The 17,854-nt window shown below is 45.1% G+C and overlaps 2 protein-coding genes across 2 annotated transcripts in view; one reads left to right on the top strand and one right to left on the bottom strand.

Moving 5' to 3' along the window:
* The window catches only part of PSMD1 (proteasome 26S subunit, non-ATPase 1), a 91,707-nt gene that overhangs the window by 14,623 nt on the left and 59,230 nt on the right, over positions 1 to 17,854 (top strand). The window contains exons 10-16 of the mRNA XM_081862191.1: positions 425 to 513; positions 1,884 to 1,962; positions 2,515 to 2,688; positions 3,784 to 3,895; positions 4,055 to 4,251; positions 5,785 to 5,880; positions 6,473 to 6,537. Coding sequence (XP_081718317.1) covers positions 425 to 513; positions 1,884 to 1,962; positions 2,515 to 2,688; positions 3,784 to 3,895; positions 4,055 to 4,251; positions 5,785 to 5,880; positions 6,473 to 6,537 — 812 coding nt within the window. The remainder of the gene's footprint in view (positions 1 to 424; positions 514 to 1,883; positions 1,963 to 2,514; positions 2,689 to 3,783; positions 3,896 to 4,054; positions 4,252 to 5,784; positions 5,881 to 6,472; positions 6,538 to 17,854) is intronic.
* Positions 1 to 17,854, bottom strand: part of HTR2B (5-hydroxytryptamine receptor 2B) — a 187,144-nt gene that overhangs the window by 146,590 nt on the left and 22,700 nt on the right. The window lies entirely within an intron of this gene.

Below are 17,854 nucleotides of genomic sequence, written 5' to 3'. Positions count from 1 at the left end.
ATAATACCCAGCCTTGAATCAACCTCCCTGAAGTTTTAGGCAGTGGCCTATTGTCCATCAGTAGAGGGGGGTGGGTACTGTTTTATACCCATCAGACTGCGCTTATTATCCTTTAATCTGTCTCTGCATGTATATCCTTCAGCCTTTCCTCGTAAGATTTGTGTTGTATTTTTTTTTTTTTAAAAAAAGCTTAGTTCAGAAGTTTTCAGACAAGTCAACAAATTTCTGGCAGCATACTGTAAGAAATACAGATCATATTTGCTTTACAACATGGATTTTGTGATCTGAACAGTCAGAAACTGAAAAGGCAAAAGGAAAGTTACCATGCGAGGACCTGAGCACACGGCTACGCGTGATGTTTCTCTATACAGTATACTCGTGTTCCTCTTTGCTTGGTGGTGACTTTTCTGTTTTGCCTCTCCAGGACGCCGTGCGGAACTCTGTCTGTCACACAGCAACAGTGATAGCAAACTCCTTTATGCATTGTGGAACAACCAGTGACCAGTTCCTTAGGTAAAAGCCTTCAGCAGAGCAACATATCACCTCTTGGGGGCATAAATTAATCTGCTACGGTTGGAGGAGAGCAGTCTTTCGCTATCCTTTTCTACAAATGGCATTTGATACTGTTGAGAGTCGTGCTTTTGCATTTGGAGGATCTTGGCTGGAAGGCCTGGGACAGACGAGTTTTTTAGAGGCCTGTGGCAAGTCAAGAATCGATCAGGCTTTTCCAGCAGCTTGGAAGAGTGGTCTGACTTGACCTAAGGCCATTTCCTGGGTTCATATATTGGTGCACTGAGCCATCAGCAAGAATTTTGTAACTACTTCTATTGTCCCACTACAGTGGTGCCCTGCAAGACAAATGCCTTGCAAGACGAAAAACCCGCTAGATGAAAGGGTTTTCCATTTTGGAGGCGCTTCGCAAGACGAATTTCCCTATTCGCGGAACAGATTCTTTTCGTCTTGCGAGGCACCACTGTATTTAGGTTTTGTTCGGGGAAGTTTGTGTGCAATTTCACAAATGCAAGATAAGGTGCCATTTCTGAAAGTCTGGGATTTATTTATTTATTCATTCAGATTTTCTAGGTTTGAGAATGTTCAAATAACGCCATCAAAGGGCCCTAATATTTAGGACTGAGAACTTTTGGATGGTGTTCAGCTTATTGTCATTCCCTCATATAATGATCTCTTCCAGTGTGCATTGATTTAGCCACTGGAGAGTCAGAGATGGATCCTTGTTGAGCTAGGAAGGACCCTTTGCCCTAGGCAGAGCTCCCTCTTAGAGCTGTGCCAACCTCACATGTTTCTTTTAAAAGCAGTGTAATTCTGATGCTTTGTTCAGGGCAGGAAAACAATAGAAAGAAATACAGTGCTCCTGTCTTGTGCAGATTGACCAAATGGTTGAAAATGAGCACCTTGGAATAATATTCCGAACTGTGCAGTTTACTTCGTGTCCAGCAATTTTGTTTCCTTTATGATGAAAGTTTTGGTCCTGGAATACAGTGGTACCTCGGGTTAAGTACTTAATTCGTTCCAGAGGTCCGTTCTTAACCTGAAACTGTTCTTAACCTGAAGCACCACTTTAGCTAATGGGGCCTCCTGCTGCCGCCGCGCTGCCGGAGCACGATTTCTGTTCTCATCCTGAAGCAAAGTTCTTAACCTGAGGTACTATTTCTGGGTTAGCGGAATCTGTAACCTGAAGCGTATGTAACCCGAGGTACCAATGTACAAAGATTTTTGGCTGCAGATATTGCTAGCTTTGAGTCGAACTAGACCAGAGCAGACAAAGTCAAACAAGCAGTCAACTTCTAAACACTCTATTCCTGTGATGTGAAAGTTTGAACACTTCTGAGACTAAGACCAATTCCCAATATTTCTCTCTGCAGAGATAATTTGGAGTGGCTTGCCAGGGCTACCAACTGGGCAAAGTTTACTGCTACAGCCAGCCTCGGTGTCATACATAAGGTAATACTAAAATGTATCACGGTGTTTTTGATAACATCTGAGGTGTTGGTGGGCTTGTCATCTTCAGGATATATTGAGGCCCTCCTGTTTACATTGCAGGTTCTGACCCAGCTTTTAGACGCAGGTGGCATGTGTTCTCCTGTTGCCAGTTTATGTTACACAACTATCAGTAACATTAAACTCTTAGACATAAGAATTTTAAATTTCGCTTTCATTGAGCTACTGTATTTACAAGTGCAGTCTTCTCTTACTGGCCCATATTTTATTGTGGATACAAAATAGACTCAGTGCATGTTCCTCAGTGTGTGTGTGTGTGTGTGTGTGTGTGTGTGTACTACATGTGCATTCAAAAAGGGATGCAAATTGCTTGTCCATCACTGGGTGCCTGCAAGGTGCATGTGCCTGCTAAGTTCATAGTATTGAATCCATACTAAATTAGTTCAGCTTAGTTCCCATTGGGAGAAAATGGCTGCAGAAGATGGACCTGCCCACTCTTGGGCTGACGCATCAAAGCTCTTCATAGTTCTCTATTTTTTCCTTGTGAATTTACAGGGTCATGAGAAGGAAGCTCTTCAGTTAATGGCAACGTATCTGCCGAAAGACACGTCCCCAGGGTCTGCCTATCAGGAAGGTGGTGGGCTTTATGCCCTGGGACTCATCCATGCCAATCATGGTGGTGACATCATAGACTATTTGTTGAACCAGCTGAAGAATGCCAGCAATGATGTAAGTATTGTCTCCTGTGAGTCACCTGCACAGGTGATTGAGTGCCTTAGGGATAGCATTGTTGGGATACTGCCAGGGAGATATAGGCCATCACTGCCTCCACGTCGACTCCGGACGTCCATCGATCTCCCGTAGATACAGTATCAGCAATTAGTGACACGAGCTCCAGAAAATAGCTTTCCACATTCCAGAACTGATGCACGCTCTATCAGCAGATAATGCACAGCGAAAGTTGCACTCAGGAGAGCATTATTTACAAGTTTATTCAGCATTGGTCAGAACAAAGAAAAAAACATGACTGCCTGCTTGCGTGTTCAGGCGCAGAGAGAGAGAGACAACAGCTCTATCAAAACAGAAACATTCTGTGAACAGGAAATACGCAGGCTGTGACACAAACATCCTGCTCCCTTTTAAGGTGGAACGGAAATATCCTAACAAGCATGTGGGTCGCTGGACTTCTCAACACTTAGCTGACGATTACGTTAGCTGCCCCAGAAGTTTTATTGAAGTGTAGGATATAAAGGCCATAAATAAAAAAAGTGCAAGGTAAAATGTGGTTGGCTCACATGAAGAATCAATAATGTGTTTCTTTTTCAAATGCTGAAAATTACATCACAGCGAAGGAAGGAAGATGAAGTCATACCTCGGGTTACAGACGCTTCCAGCTGCGATTTTTTGGGTTGCGGACCGTCGAAACCCGGAAGTACCGGAATGGGTTACTTCCGGGTTTCAATGGCCGCACATGCGCAGAAGCGCCGAATCGCAACCCACACAGACGCGGGTTGCGAACGCTGTGGGTTGCGAACGTGCATCCTGCACCGATCACGTTCACAACCTGAGCATCCACTGTAATGGAAATGTAATTTTTGCATAGAATTGTAGAGTTGGAAGGGACCCACGGGCCATCGAGTCCAACCCCCTGCAATGCAGAATGACTAGAAAAATGACTACCAAGAGTTGAATGTGGAATGAGTTCATGGGTTCTCTTGTCTCACTCCAAGAGTGAGGACTGTGTTCTGATCTTCGTAGCCCTCCTGAGAAGTTTTAAGTAGAGTCACAGAGAGAAAAGAAAAATCTCTCTTACTTTTATTGCAGATTGTCCGACATGGGGGCAGCCTGGGACTTGGTTTGGCTGCCATGGGGACTGGCCGCCAGGATGTCTACGACCTTCTCAAAACTAACTTGTACCAAGATGATGCTGTGACAGGTAAGCAGCTGCCGTGGACACAAGTGTGTGTCTTAAACCTGTTCCTCCCACCGCAGGCCAACCCATCATCCTGTGTACTCTATTCAGGACGGCAGGCGGAAGCAGTGGTGAAGTCCTGTTGTGCTCCTGTCTTTAGTTTCTTCCTTTTCCCCCTTAAAGGTGAAGCAGCTGGGCTGGCTCTTGGGCTGGTGATGCTTGGGTCTAAAAATGCGCAGGCGATTGAGGACATGGTGGGATATGCCCAAGAAACCCAGCATGAGAAGATCTTGCGGGGCCTGGCAGTTGGCATTGCCTTGGTGATGTATGGCAGAATGGAGGAGGCAGATGCCCTCATAGAGAGCCTCTGCAGAGATAAGGTGAGTGTAGCTCTTCCTGCAAAACCACCCATTCCGCTTCAGCCTTTTTCTTCAAGGTATCTTAATAATACTTGCCTTTTAGCACTTTAGGGTGTCTGTGTAAAATAGTCCACCTTCTAACCCACAACCTGCCTCCCAGGACAGGAATCGGGTAAAAATTAATACATAATTGTAATGGTTCTAGGGGTCGCTCGTGCGTAAATCGGCGCCACGCTTGGCTGAGTTACCTGGGTGAACCCTTTCTGTCCGGACAACCACTCACCCGTGGCTGTCTCAATCGCTGGCAGAATCCGTCAGTGGGCGTTTCTTGAACTTCTTCCAGCAAAGAAGCTCTTTGACGCCTAGTCTCCGCCTACTCTCCCTGCGCGGAAGCCTTCTGCGCAGGGAGGGTGTGGGCAGCGGAGGACCCGTGCTCTCCCCGCTGGTCTCCGGCGAGGAGTCATGGAGCCACCTCGCCGATTCCCCCATCTGCCCCCCCTTCTCCACTGGTGCTATGCTGATTTCCTTCCCCAGAAGATGGGCTGCTTCTCTCCCTCCCGTTACGCCCTCTGGAGCCCTCCCTCTCCCTCTGGCTCTGATGGCAGTTCCCTGACAATAATGAACTAGAGTAAATGCCATTTTTTTATAGCAGAGGTTCTTCAAAGCCCCATGTTATTATAGGATGCTTGATTAAGGTTGAAGTATAGTGTCTTGCCAAAATTTATCTACTGACTTAATTAGCCACCAGCAAGCTTTCTGGCCCACTCTATGAACAATTAAACGAAAAAAGCTGCTAAATATGGAACGGATTAATTTTGGAAGATCTTTTGGCTGTTGATTGAGACGTAAAGCATGTAGTGTTCTTCAGCCTTCTAAGCTGGGGTGGGCAAACGTGAGATTTGTGAAGTCTACTTTGATTTTACTAGAAACCTGAGTCAGAAATCCTTGCTGATCTACTTTAAATTACTCAGACATCTGTCTTCTGCCTGCCTGTGATCTAAAGCAGCATCGCACAGAGCAGTACAGACAATATACAGGTTTTTAGCTTTGATTGGCATAAAAGCCATAAGCTTTTCATACTATTGTTCTTGAGTATTTATTTAGCGTAAGTGTGTTCTAGATGCTCAGAACCCAAAAGCAAATAAAAAGACTTCAATGACTGGGGAGGCTGGTTTGCTCAAGAATCTGAATACTGACTGGAGTCTTCAGCTGATTGGTTTTCTAGTAGTAGTTTGGTCAGCTTTTGATAAATTTAAGATTTGCTGGTCATGCATCATATTTCAGCTGGATTTTAGGTTTTTCCTGTAAGTCCTAGGTAGCAGTTTTAATGGAAAAATCAGTGCTGGTATTTTTAAAAGAAGCCACTTCCCAACTCAGTAATGGATCACACCACAACTTTTTAAAAATAGAGTTGGAAAGTGAGCTCATAGGAAGCTGTCACTCCGGTGGTTCATCTAGCTCAGGAATTCAGAGTCTTTCTCCTTTGATTCCACCCCTCACCCCCCCCCCCCGGTATGTAACAGTTTAAATGTTAAAGTGCTCTACCTCTTCCAGGATCCGATCCTCCGCCGCTCAGGGATGTATACTGTTGCAATGGCTTACTGTGGCTCAGGAAACAACAAGGCAATCAGACGTCTGTTGCATGTTGCTGTAAGTATAGCTGGCTCTGGAGCAGACTGTACTTTGAATGGGTCTACTTTGAGAATAACTGAGCCTCTTGGGCTTGCCGATCAGAAGGTCGGCGGTTCGAATCCTCGTGACAGGGTGAGCTCCCATTGCTCTGTCCCAGCTCCTGCCAACCTAGCAGTTCGAAAGCATGCCAGTGCAAGTAGATAAACAGGTACAGCTGTGGTGGGAAGGTAAACGGCGTTTCCATACGCTCTGGCTTCCGTCATGGTGTTCCGTTGCGCCAGAAGCAGTTTAGTCATGCTGGCTACGTGACCCGGAAAGCTGTCTAGACAAATGCCGTCTCCCTCGTCCTGAAAGCAAGATGAGCGCTGCAACCCCATAGTCGCCTTTGACTGGACGTAACTGTCCAGGGGTCCTTTACCTTTTTATCTTTTACCTATTCCAGCAGAAGAGTGTCATGGTCTAATGATACCAGTCATTTGATGGCTGTGGTCCATTTTAAATCCATCTGCACATCTCTGGAAAAAAAATGCATTAGTACCTTCTAGATATTTCTGTACACTTTAGGTATTTTGCCCTGATTTTTTGCTGTTTTTTCCCCTTTTTTTATTAGGTGAGTGATGTCAATGATGATGTGAGACGTGCAGCTGTTGAATCACTGGGTTTCATTTTGTTCAGGTACAGTTTCTGTTTCCATCCGTTCTGCCGTCTGCAGTAAGATTTATCTGAAGTTCTAGGAATTCCCTTCTACTCCACTTTCTGCGCACTAACTTGGTCTCAGCTGAGCGCTTGCAGAATAGCAATTTGTGGAATGCTTAATGCTGTGTTAGAATGAGAGATAAAGAAGCAACCTGGGAATCTCCATAATTGGCTGAGGCTTTGAAGCTGCCGTAGAACGTAGGGTGTGGATGGTGGCTTTGTTTGCTGGATGCGTGTGGCAGAAAGTGCTGCTCCTCAATAAAAATCAAGGTAGTTGCTAGTTGAGGGCTAACAAGCTGAAACTTAACCTGGATAAAACAGAAGTACTGTACAGTGGTGCCTCGCAAGACGAAATTAATCCGTTCCGTGAGGCTCTTCGTATAGCGGTTTTTTTGTCTTGCGAAGCAAGCCCATTGACAGCTTAGCGGATTAGTGCTATTAGCGGTTTAGCGGCTTTTAGCTGATCCGCTGATAAGCGGCTTATCAGCGGATCAGCTGCTAAGCGGCTTAGCGGCTTAGGAAAAGGGGGAAAGGGGAAAAAACCCGCAGGAACTCGCAAGACATATCGTCTTGCGAAGCAAGCCCATAGGGAAATTCATTTTGTGAAGCGCCTCCAAAACGGAAAACCCTTTCGTCTAGCGGGTTTTCCGTCTTGCGAGGCGTTCGTCTTGCGGGGCACCACTGTACTCCATTTGGAAGGCCTGCTAATCTGGAAGGAGGTTTAGATCTGTCTGGATGGGATCACTCTTCCCCTGAAAGGCCTGATACATAGTCTGGGAGCACTCCTGGGTTCTTTGCTGCCTGTGGAGGCACAGATGACATTACTAGGAGGGCCAGTTTGACAGCTGGGACCCTAACTAGAGAAAGAAGAGTCTGGCACAGTGGTGCATGACATGGTTACGTCCAGGTTTGATTATTTCAGTGTGCTCTCCATGGGGTCACCCTTAAAGGCTGTTCAGGAACAGCAACTGGTACAGAACACAGTTGCTTGTGAGAGCTGGTGTTCAGCTCATTTCATGTACACTGTGTCACTTTCATTTGGCTGCATGTTCATTTCTGAGCCCAATTCAAGGTGCCAACTTGGGTCTTTAAAGTCCTAAATGGGTTGGGACCACTTGCCTGATCCTGTCTGAGCATTGAGATAAGTGCCCTTTCCACCGAACGCTTTTAGGCTGGCAGGTCCTCAGTGGTTGTCCCACACCTTTGGAATCCGCTTCCCAGGGAGACACGTATGGCCTCATCCCTGCTGGGTTTTATTAAACAAAAATTCTGACGGCAAATTTATTCAAGTCTGCGTTTGTCTGAATTGTGCAACTGTCCGTGTGTGTTTTGTAATAGTATTTTCCCATGCTTGAGCCTTGTAGGTCACCTTGTGAGGCCAGTGTGTTGTGAGAGATGAGCTTTAAAAATCTTTTAAATGAATAAACAAATGAAATTTGTTAAATATCTTGGGGCTTCCAGAGCAGATTGCCTTCAGACCAATAAAGAAGGCATATGGATAAGTGTGAAGCTCTCGGAAGAGACAAATGAATATATTAAGTTCAGCCTTTGTTTAGTGGCGCTGGAGAGGGTTGGATGGAGGTGCTTTTCTGAGAGGCATATGAGACTTGTCTCTGCACTTTCAGTATAACTCTTGTTGAAACTTTCCACGAGGAGTTGCCAAAAGTGGAATTAAGTGCGTGAAGTCCTGTTAAGAGGACATAATATCAATGAAGTGTCTGGGAAGTATCAGATCAAGGATGGATAATATTCAAGCCAGGAATGTTAGTTAATGTTTAAGAAAAATAAATTGCAGTCATTCTTGAGGATGTGGATGTCGGCTTACTAAGTAACTCTTGTACAATGACTCAGTGTTTTAAGAGAGAGAAGTGTTTCCAAATATTCTTGAATTAAACTGCAATGTACATTTTATTTAATTTCAATTTATGGCTAACAGTGTTTAAACAATTCTTTGTAGGATCAAGAAGGAAACTTAATTTAGTTGCAGAGTACATATATTCGCATGCGGAAGATCTTAAGTTTTATTATATACGCATTGCTGTGCACCACCCTAATATTTCATGAGATGGTAGTATATAAATACTTTAATAAATAAAATAAAGACCTGAGGTTCAGCCCCTGGGATTGAAAAAAGGGCCATGTCTCAAATGACAGGAAAGGCCCTCTGTCTGAAACTCTGGGAAGCAGCTCCCAGTCGGAGTAGAAAATACTGGCCTAGCATAAATTGATTCTTGGGTTCAGAAGATGGAATTCGGTTTTAATGCTTTCATTAGTTCACAAATTTTAACTCCCCTGCCCTTCTTTTGTACTAATGGTAGATTATAAAACTGGACAGTAGGAATTTTCAGAGTCCAATCCACAGATCTTTCAAGTTAGGCCAGTGGCTCTCAAAGAGTACGGCATGTCACACTGGCGTAGCAAGAGACGATGGCAAGTACAACAGGAAGATTCAAGGACAATCAATATTATATTTTGGTAATGCTTCCTGTTCTTATGTTTTATATTTTCTGGATGTCTCTTGATCATATTATGAAATAGTTGAGCTCTAAGTTATAAATCAATTAAAAAAAAACTGGTGTGGCATGAGCAAATTTTTATTCTGAGAGTGTGGCCCAGAGAAAAAAGTTTGAGAACAGCTGCTTAGACAGGGTCCTGGGTAATGTTCATCTGCACTGCGAACACCGACAGCCAGTTCTGTCTTCTGTTTGCATTGAATCCGGAATCTGTGCAGAAGGTTTAAAAGTAAGTTCAGCAAGCAGAGGCTGCAAGCAGCTTCCCCCTAGACTTTATACTACCTGACAACCCTAAAGGCTGATGTTTTCACCTTATTCCTTCCTGGGCTTGCAGCTCACACAGCTTTGGAGACTCGGTCCCAGTTCCTGCTGAAAAGGGGAGCTCACATTCCTTATAGTTTTTCTGCAACTTGTACTCCACCAAACCCCGCTTTAATGCGAGAAGTCCTGCTCCCTATTCCACTTACCTAAGATCTAAAGTTTTTGGGTGTCTGCAGTAGGGTTGCCTTGGTAGTAGCACCCCAGGTGAGGAATGATCTCTCAGATCCCTGTAAGCCCACCAGATCCCTGTTCTTCTTTTGAAATATTGAGGTTTAACAGTATGGCTTCATTTTTTCCTTTGTATGTTTTATTGATAACCCCTTCTGGATTTCCTTTGGAAAGGAAGAGGAGGGCCAAGATAAGTGCGGTCCTAAATAAATCTGTCATCTGGTCGGTTCTGAGAGACGGGGCCATCATTTGTAGCTGTGTGCAGCCATAAATGTGTCTTGCCCACCCCTTTTCCAGAAAGTGCCACGTATAATTTTGCGTGCCACTCCTCCCCTTCCCCTGCGTGGGCAGCAGGTGTCTCTGTGGAGCCGTTGTGCTAAATGTGTGGCACAGCGGCGCGTCTGCCCCCCCCCCCAACAAGCCAAGTGTGGAACAGCCTTTGCCGGAAGGGAATGGTTCTCTTCAGTTGACCTCTCTGTGTGTGTGTGCTTATACAGAAGGCAAATTCCACACACTCCTTCCATACTTTTCAGTGATTTCCCTCCCCTGCTCCAAACTGGTTCTAATAAAAGAGTTTTAGCTCTCTGATCTTACTGCAGCTTCCCCCCTCCCCCCGGCCAAGTATAAAACGTAATCTGGAATTGAGAGCTTCCTGCCAAATGGTACTGTTATCTTTTTTTCTGAGTTTATCCATTCGGTTGTGCCTTCTCTGGGCATGGCATGAGTGCTGGAGCTGATCAGTTCCATTCATCCACTAAATCTTTCAGTGGTGCTGAGAAACACTGCTATTCAGAATGTGTCGTCTGAATTAGCTAGAGATAGCCCAGTCTGTGTTATTCTGATCTGTATCATTTTTACATAATTCCGTTCCATTCCTACTTTTATCTGAGTATATACTGTATACATTTAACAACAACAGCAAACGTAGCTTAATGTACCGTATTTTTCGCTCTATAAGATGCACCAGACCACAAGACGCACCTAGTTTTTGGAGGAGGAAAACAAGAAAAAAAATATTCTGAATCTCAGAAGCCAGAACAGCAAGAGGGATCGCTGCGCAGTGAAAGCAGCAATCCCTCTTGCTGTTCTGGCTTCTGGGACAGCTGCGCAGCCTGAATTCGCTCCATAAGACACACACACACACACACACACACACACTCTTACACTTCCCCTTACTTTTTAGGAGGGAAAAAGTGAGTCTTATAGAGCAAAAAATACGATTGCAAAATTCAGGAAAGTGCAAAATCGGGCAATAGCTATTTCTGATCTGCGATCAGGTCATTTTTTTATTGGCGTTTGCAAAGACTGAATTCATTAAGCATTCCTAATTTTAACTCAATCTTCAACACCCTTGTGATGCGGGCGGGTGGTATTGGCCCTATATTGCAGATTTGTGGCCCAGGCTGAGAGATCTGTGTGGAGGTAGAAAAGTGAGGGGCAAAGCAGGGACCGTTTGTCGATAACTTGTCCCCACTGCATTTGCTTGTGCACAACCTCCTAAATAATAGCAATTTATAGCAAAGTTTCAACGTGATTCTAATTGAGTTATTTTAATAGATTGTGTTTTGTACTGTATGACCATGGTGTCCTTTCAGTTACTACATGATGCCGCCCTGGGATCTTCGTTGATGAAGGGTTGCTAATAAATACAATAAATAAAAGCAAAACCAAAATAAAATAAAATATGTAAATTGGGAAGAAAAATGGGGAGAGTTCTAAAGGTCGGATAGTTGTTTATTTCGTTGTATATATGCAAGCCATTACATAACTTTAGGCACCAGGTGAAAACATTCCTCTTCTCCCATGCCTTTGGCTTATTAAACAATTTTAAGCTGGGCTGGGTGGGTGGGCTGTTGCTATTTTGTTTGTTTTTATGCTATGTACTTTGGTGTTTTTATGCTGTAAATCACCCTGTGGTCCTTGGGTGAAGGATGATACATATATTTGGTTATTATTGATAAGTAAAATAATAATAAAATAAATAATTTTATTATTATTATTATTAATAGTAATAATACATGCTGCATTGCAGAGCTATCTGTCTCTCTGTGCCCCACCAATGCTGCCTTATACCAGTCATAAGGTGCTGGGCTGTTGTTACTTACAGTGGTGCCTCGCAAGACGAAAAGAATCCGTTCCGCGATTCTCTTTGTATAGCGGTTTTTTCGTCTTGCGAAGCAAGCCCATTGACAGCTTAGCGGATTAGCGCTATTAGCGGTCTAGCGGCTTTTAGCGATCAGCTGAGAAGCGGCTTATCAGCGGATCAGCTGTTAAGCGGCTTAGCAGCTTAGGAAAAGCAGGAAAACAGCGGGAAAAACCCGCGGGAACTCGCAAGATTTTTTCGTCTTGCGAAGCAACCCCATAGAGAAATTCGTTTAGCGAAGCGCCTCCAAAACGGAAAACCCTTTCGTCTAGCGGGTTTTCCGTCTTGCGAGGTGTTCGTCTTGCGGGGCACCACTGTATTGGCAAGTGCAATGCATTCTGCCATTGCGCAGAGACAAGGAGACTATTGCTTTGTATTTTTCACATCTGGGCCCTTGCTCTGGAAATGCTTTCACAGGCCGAGACTTTTCTCACTGATGAGGCATCCCGTTTCTCCAGGCGGTTGAAGTATGCTCCATCTTAAGTGCGGCCTTTGTTCAATGCTTCTATGTGGAGAAAATCTTCCCTGGAAATGATTCAAAGCCGTGGCGATAAGCTGGGAGCTTACATTTCTCTCTCCCCATAGGCAATCAATATACTGGTTTAAAAGCCAGCATTTGCACACACATGTTCTCATCAGGTGATGAAATCTTGATATCTTCCTTTGGGTGGGTAGGTGGGGCGGCTGCCGGCAAATCCCTGCAAACAAACTCTCCTGCATGCTGTTGATGGCTAAGCTGCTTGAGAATGTGTGTCTGTCTGCCCTGCAGGTCTCCTGTTCAGATTCTGAGCTCTGACTTCAGATGAGATGACAAGTATGGCAAGTAACGTTAGAGTAAATAAAAGTTTTAATGAAACCCACAAGAGGAATGGAATACCCTGTGCCAATGCCCTCTCCTCTGACTGTTGCGTTCCATCTATTTGTTGACTTTCCTAAGCTTTGTTGTGTGAATTCCTCAACACATTTCCTTTAAAATAAACTGTTGCAATTTCACTGTTGGTGTTGGTCAGAAAAGTTGGATTGTCCACAGAACTCTGTAAACATAGCAATTCTTAGAAAACTGATCTCAAGGACTTGGTGCCAGTACTGGTTTTAATCTGGTTGGTGTTTTTTTAAAAGGGCAAGAGTTTTGGGTTGGGGGTTTCCCCCAGCAGCCTATTGAAGTTGCACCAGGTTGGCTGCTGCAATGAGTTTTACCTTTTTAATTCAAGAATAAGCATGGGCTAACTTAATTCTCATGCCGACATCCTTGCTAACATATCTGTGCTGTTTTGCATTCTAAAACTTGCTGCAGGAGAAGTTGATAATGCTTGACATTTATATAGCACTTTCCAAATATTTTAGGCACTTTGCTTATTTATTGCTCATTATCTTAATGTTCCCTGCAAGATGCCCTGTGAGGTAGGTAGTATTAGCTGGGAACAAAGGGAGCTGCCTTGGATAAGGTTGTATTTATCCATCTAGCTCAGAGTTCCTTACAGCGACAAGCAGTGGCCCTTAAGCAGACGTCTCTCATCATCTGCTCTGTGATCCTGTTTAACTGGAGATGACAGACCTTGAATCCAGGACATTCTGTAGGCAGGCCATGCGCTTTTCCACTCGGCTGTGATCCATATATCCTGTATCTAAAATGGGGAAGTGGTAAATTTGGGCTCAGAACTGCAATACCTTAAGGACTGTCTCTCCCCAGATAAACTGACCAGACTCTGTGATCATCACGAGAGCTCTGGAGGGTGGCAACACAAGAATGGGCCTTTTCTGTGGTGGCTCCCTGTTTGTGCAGTGCTCTTCCCAGGAAAGTTCATCTGGCGCCTTCATTGTACATCTTTAGGCACCAGGCGAAAACTTTCCTCTTCAACCAGGCCTTGAGCTGATTAATATTCCACAGCCTTTTAAATGTGTTTCTAGGAGGGGGACGTTATTGTTTTGTTTCAGTTTTAACTATTTATTCATGCTTTTATCCTGTATTTTTATCTTGGAAACCTCCCTGAGATCTTCAGATAAAGGGCGGAATATGAATTTAATGAATAATAATAATGAGAGTTGAAGCAGGGGGGCTTTTGGCGCACCGTGGACATTCTTTGCGAATTAATGTGCTGAGCTGTCTCTCAGGTGTGTTGCTCCATCCTGGCTTGCTCACCTGTACTCAGTAAGACCATCACTGCAGAATCAGACCATGGACCACATCTGTTCTGATGGCAAGTTAGATGCATCTGAAAACTGGCCCGTGAGGCATGAGAAGATGATAACCGTTCTCTTTTGTCTCCGATGTTAACTGTATTTTTATGGATACAGTGGTACCTCAGGTTACGTACTTAATTCATTCTGGAGGTCTGTTCTTAGCCTGAAACTGTTCTTAACCTGAAGCACCACTTTAGCTAATGGGCCTCCTGCTGCTGTCGTGCCGCCGGAGCCCGATTTCTGATCTTATCCTGAAGCAAAGTTCTTAACCCGCAGCACTATTTCTGGGTTAGCGGAGTCTGTAACCTGAAGCGTATGTAACCTGAAGCATATGTAACCCGAGGTACCACTGTACAGGTTAATAAGCCCTTTTGAATGTGGGACAAGAAGCTGGAAAAGAGTTAAAAGATGAAATGTAACAGGACCATGTGAATTGTAGGAATTCTTTCTAGCACTCTTTTTAGAAAAGGGTAAATAAGCTTGTGTTGTCTAAACAGTACTTTGGCAGGCATTGCGATTTTGTCTAGGGGGAAAACTGGTGCATGCAAGAGACATCTTAAAATGAAATAAGTTCAACTTGGAGGCATCCTTCGAAGGCATGGGAGACTAGAAAAGTCAGGTGTTGCAGACTGGGCTTTTGGCTACAGTAGTTTTTAAAGCTGTTTACTCCACTTTATCCTTCATGATATAGGCTCTTAGCACAGAGTTGGATCTGGCTGGTAAGTCGTCTCCAGCTCAGTTTCCTCAGTTTCCTCTGCTTTCAGGTAAAAACTGCTTTCAGGCAGAGAAGCCTTTCAGGACTTGTCCACAAACGATCCAACAGATCCTTGTAGGGAGACACACTAAAGCGTTCCGTACATCACCACCACCACAACACAAAACAACAATATATTTATACCCCGCCCATCTGGCTGGGTTTCCCCTGCCACTCTGAGCTGCTCAGATAAAAACATGATAAAACATAAAACATTGAAAACTTCCCTAAACAGGGTTGCCTTCAGATGTCTTCTAAAAGTATGATAGTTGCTTATTTCCTTGACATCTGATGGGAGGCCGTTGCACAGGACGGGTGCCACTACCGAGAAGGCCCTCTGCCTGGTTCCCTGTAACCTCAGTGTCTGGGGGGGGGGGGAGACGCTCCTTCAGGCCTACTGGGCCGAGGCCATTTAGGGCTTTCAAGGTCAGCACCAACACTTTGAATTGTGCTCAGAAACGTTCTGGGAGCCAATGTAGGTCTTCAGACTGGTGTTATATGGTCTCGGCGGCCACTCCCAGTCACCAGTCTAGCTGCCGCATTCTGGATTAGTTGTAGTTTCCAGCTCACCTTCAAAGGTAGCCCCACATAGAGCGCATTGCAGTAGTCCAAGCGGGAGATAACCTGAGCATGCACCACTCTGGCGAGACAGTCCGCAGGCAGGGAGGTTCTCAGCCTGCGTACCAGATGGAGCTGGGAGACAGCTGCCCTGCACACAGAATTGACCTGCGCCTCCATGGACAGCTGTGAGTCCAAAATGACTCCCAGGCTGCGCACCTTGCCCTTCAGGGGCACAGTTACCAGGACCAGGGAGTCCTCTGCTCCTGTCTGCCCCCTGTCCCCCCAAAATAGTACTTCTGCCATGTCATGTCATGTCTGTGGACCAGTCCAAGTTACGACACCCCAGTCCTAGATGATATGAGTGATACATGGAGAATTGAGTTTGCAGCCCCCTTCATCCCTAGTTGCAGAGGAAAATAAGGTTTTTTAAGTCTGAATACATCTAGTTGCATAAGTTCTGGGAACTGGGAGAGTCAGAGTGGAAGAGCCAAGTGGGGAGCATCTTGAGTCCCGTGTTTATTTTTAAGCAGCTCTCTGCATCTTTTCCCTTCTGCCACCTTTCCTGCTCACAGCTGTGGACTACAAATCTTGCTCGGCTGCCGACGTTTATGCAATTCTCTTCTACCCTGTTGGCGCAGTTTATACAATATTTATCTCAGTTGTTTGAAAAACACCATTTAAGTGACTTGTGATTTCTTGGTGTTTTGAATTTTAAAACGTCAGTTGCAGGGGAAGGAAAGACTGTGCCCGAAAGAGTCTTTATCTTTCCGGAGTCTTTGTTGTCAGGTTTCAAAGCAAAAGGTCTCTTTCAGTTGCCGTCTTCAGTTTAGCGTTTCTCCTTCAGGAAGCTCAGCTTGGTCGTCCTTCTAATGTTTGGCAAACATTTCAGTGGGCCTTTTTATTATTATTCAGAAGAGAAAAAATATTTTGCAATGTGAATACAAAGCAAAAATGGGAAAGTGCAGGTCTTTCATCCCCAAAGCGTTTTGGTATATTCTGTAGACATCTGTTTCGTAATCGAAGAATCTCAGCCTTCATTAAGAAACGAGAAAATGCATCCATAGCTGTAGATATTAAGACGTGAGTGCACAGTGCACTGTAATTGAAGCAAATTGTATTTAAAGTGTCATTGCCTTGGGTTTAAATAGTGCCCTTGGTGAGCAGAAGGAATTTCTGCCTGGGGGGGGGGTACAACCCAATATTCCCATATAGTTGTGCTGTATCACTCACAATTTGGGAGGGTATCCCCTGACCTTCAGGGGTGACTTTTGGAGGTAAAGGAAAGCCAGGAAATGGTAGAAATAGAACTCCATATTCAGTCATTTTGGATCCAAAGTACCGTAATGTCAGAAGCTGCTTTGCACCAGATAAGAATATTCTGTCATTCAAGACCACAGCTGCTGACTCTGACTTTCAGCAGCCTTTTGGGGCCACATACAGAAGAATATGGTGAAAAAACGTGCAGGCACATATTTGTTTTCTTTGTAACTCGGTTTCAAAAGTGGGCCCTAGGTCCTTTTAGACACGCAGATTAGTTGTGTAACCACTAGCCAGGTAAAATTCAGTATAACAGAATTGAATCAGTTTTTTTAAGATACCTAATTCTTATTTGCTGGAAGGCAATTGTCAGGGGCTCAAGAGCAGAAGCACAGGGAAGGGAGAGCGAAGGGGAGAAGCAGAAGCACAGGGAGATGGAGAGCGAAGGGGAAGAATCCGAGGGGAGCGTAGGAGAAGATGACAGTGGCCCGAGAGATTCCATGAGCCTCTCCATCGAATCAGAAGATTCACAGAAGGGGGCGCCGGTGGCCAGGGCAAGGGGGTTCCCAAGGGGGACACTCCAGGAGCAAGGGGGCAGCGGGGACTCCCAGAGCAGCAGTTGGAAATCAGGACCAGCTTCCCCACCAGAGCATAGTGGGGGGGAAGAGTCCCAGGTATCGGGGCCAGCGTATCCCCCACCAGGGAGAGAAGATGAGTCAGGGATGACCACGCCTCCATCGGAGAGTCAGGCAAAGGAGGGGAGGTCAAGTCCAGCAAGCCTCCCGGAAGAGGGAAGCAGTGACAGAAGCAGTGTAACGGTCAGGAGGAAGGTCACTGGGTTGGCGCGAGAGGCAAGTTCAAATGTACAGGAGCGCGGAACAGCAGAGAATGAGGATTGGGAACCAGGTCCTAAAGACCGCCGGAGGCAGGGGGAGGAGTCAGGCGACTCAGCGTCAGAAGAGTCCAGAAAGGGGAATGCCCCAGCGGGCAGGAGGACCCAGAGGAGGAGAGAGCAGCGGAAGAGGTGGAGCAGGGCTAGGATCTTAAACTGGTGTCAGGGGGGAGGAGATTCAGACGGAACTTCGGCGGTCTAGGGTTTAAGACGTAGAGCTGCGCGCTGCGGCTTTGAAATGGAAACTGAACTTCAATAAAGACTTTTGTACATAACGACGACCTGGCGTTGGTCCTCTGTGAGCTGGGACCTTGGGGCAGCTCTGACAGCAATCATAGCGACTGAAATAGATAAATAAATAAATCAGTAAAATGCCTGCTTTCAAGAATTAAATGCACAAATATGGAAGAACAGCAGGGGACAGGCTGACTACTTAATTCCCAGTGTCAAGGGAGGTTCATAAAATACTACATTCTTTCTGGGCATGGGCACAAATAAGGCTTACA

This window comes from Podarcis erhardii, assembly GCF_964252035.2.
Source record: "Podarcis erhardii genome assembly, chromosome: 5".
Taxonomy (NCBI): Eukaryota; Metazoa; Chordata; class Lepidosauria; order Squamata; family Lacertidae; genus Podarcis; species Podarcis erhardii.
This window is presented reverse-complemented; position numbering and strand designations above follow the sequence as displayed.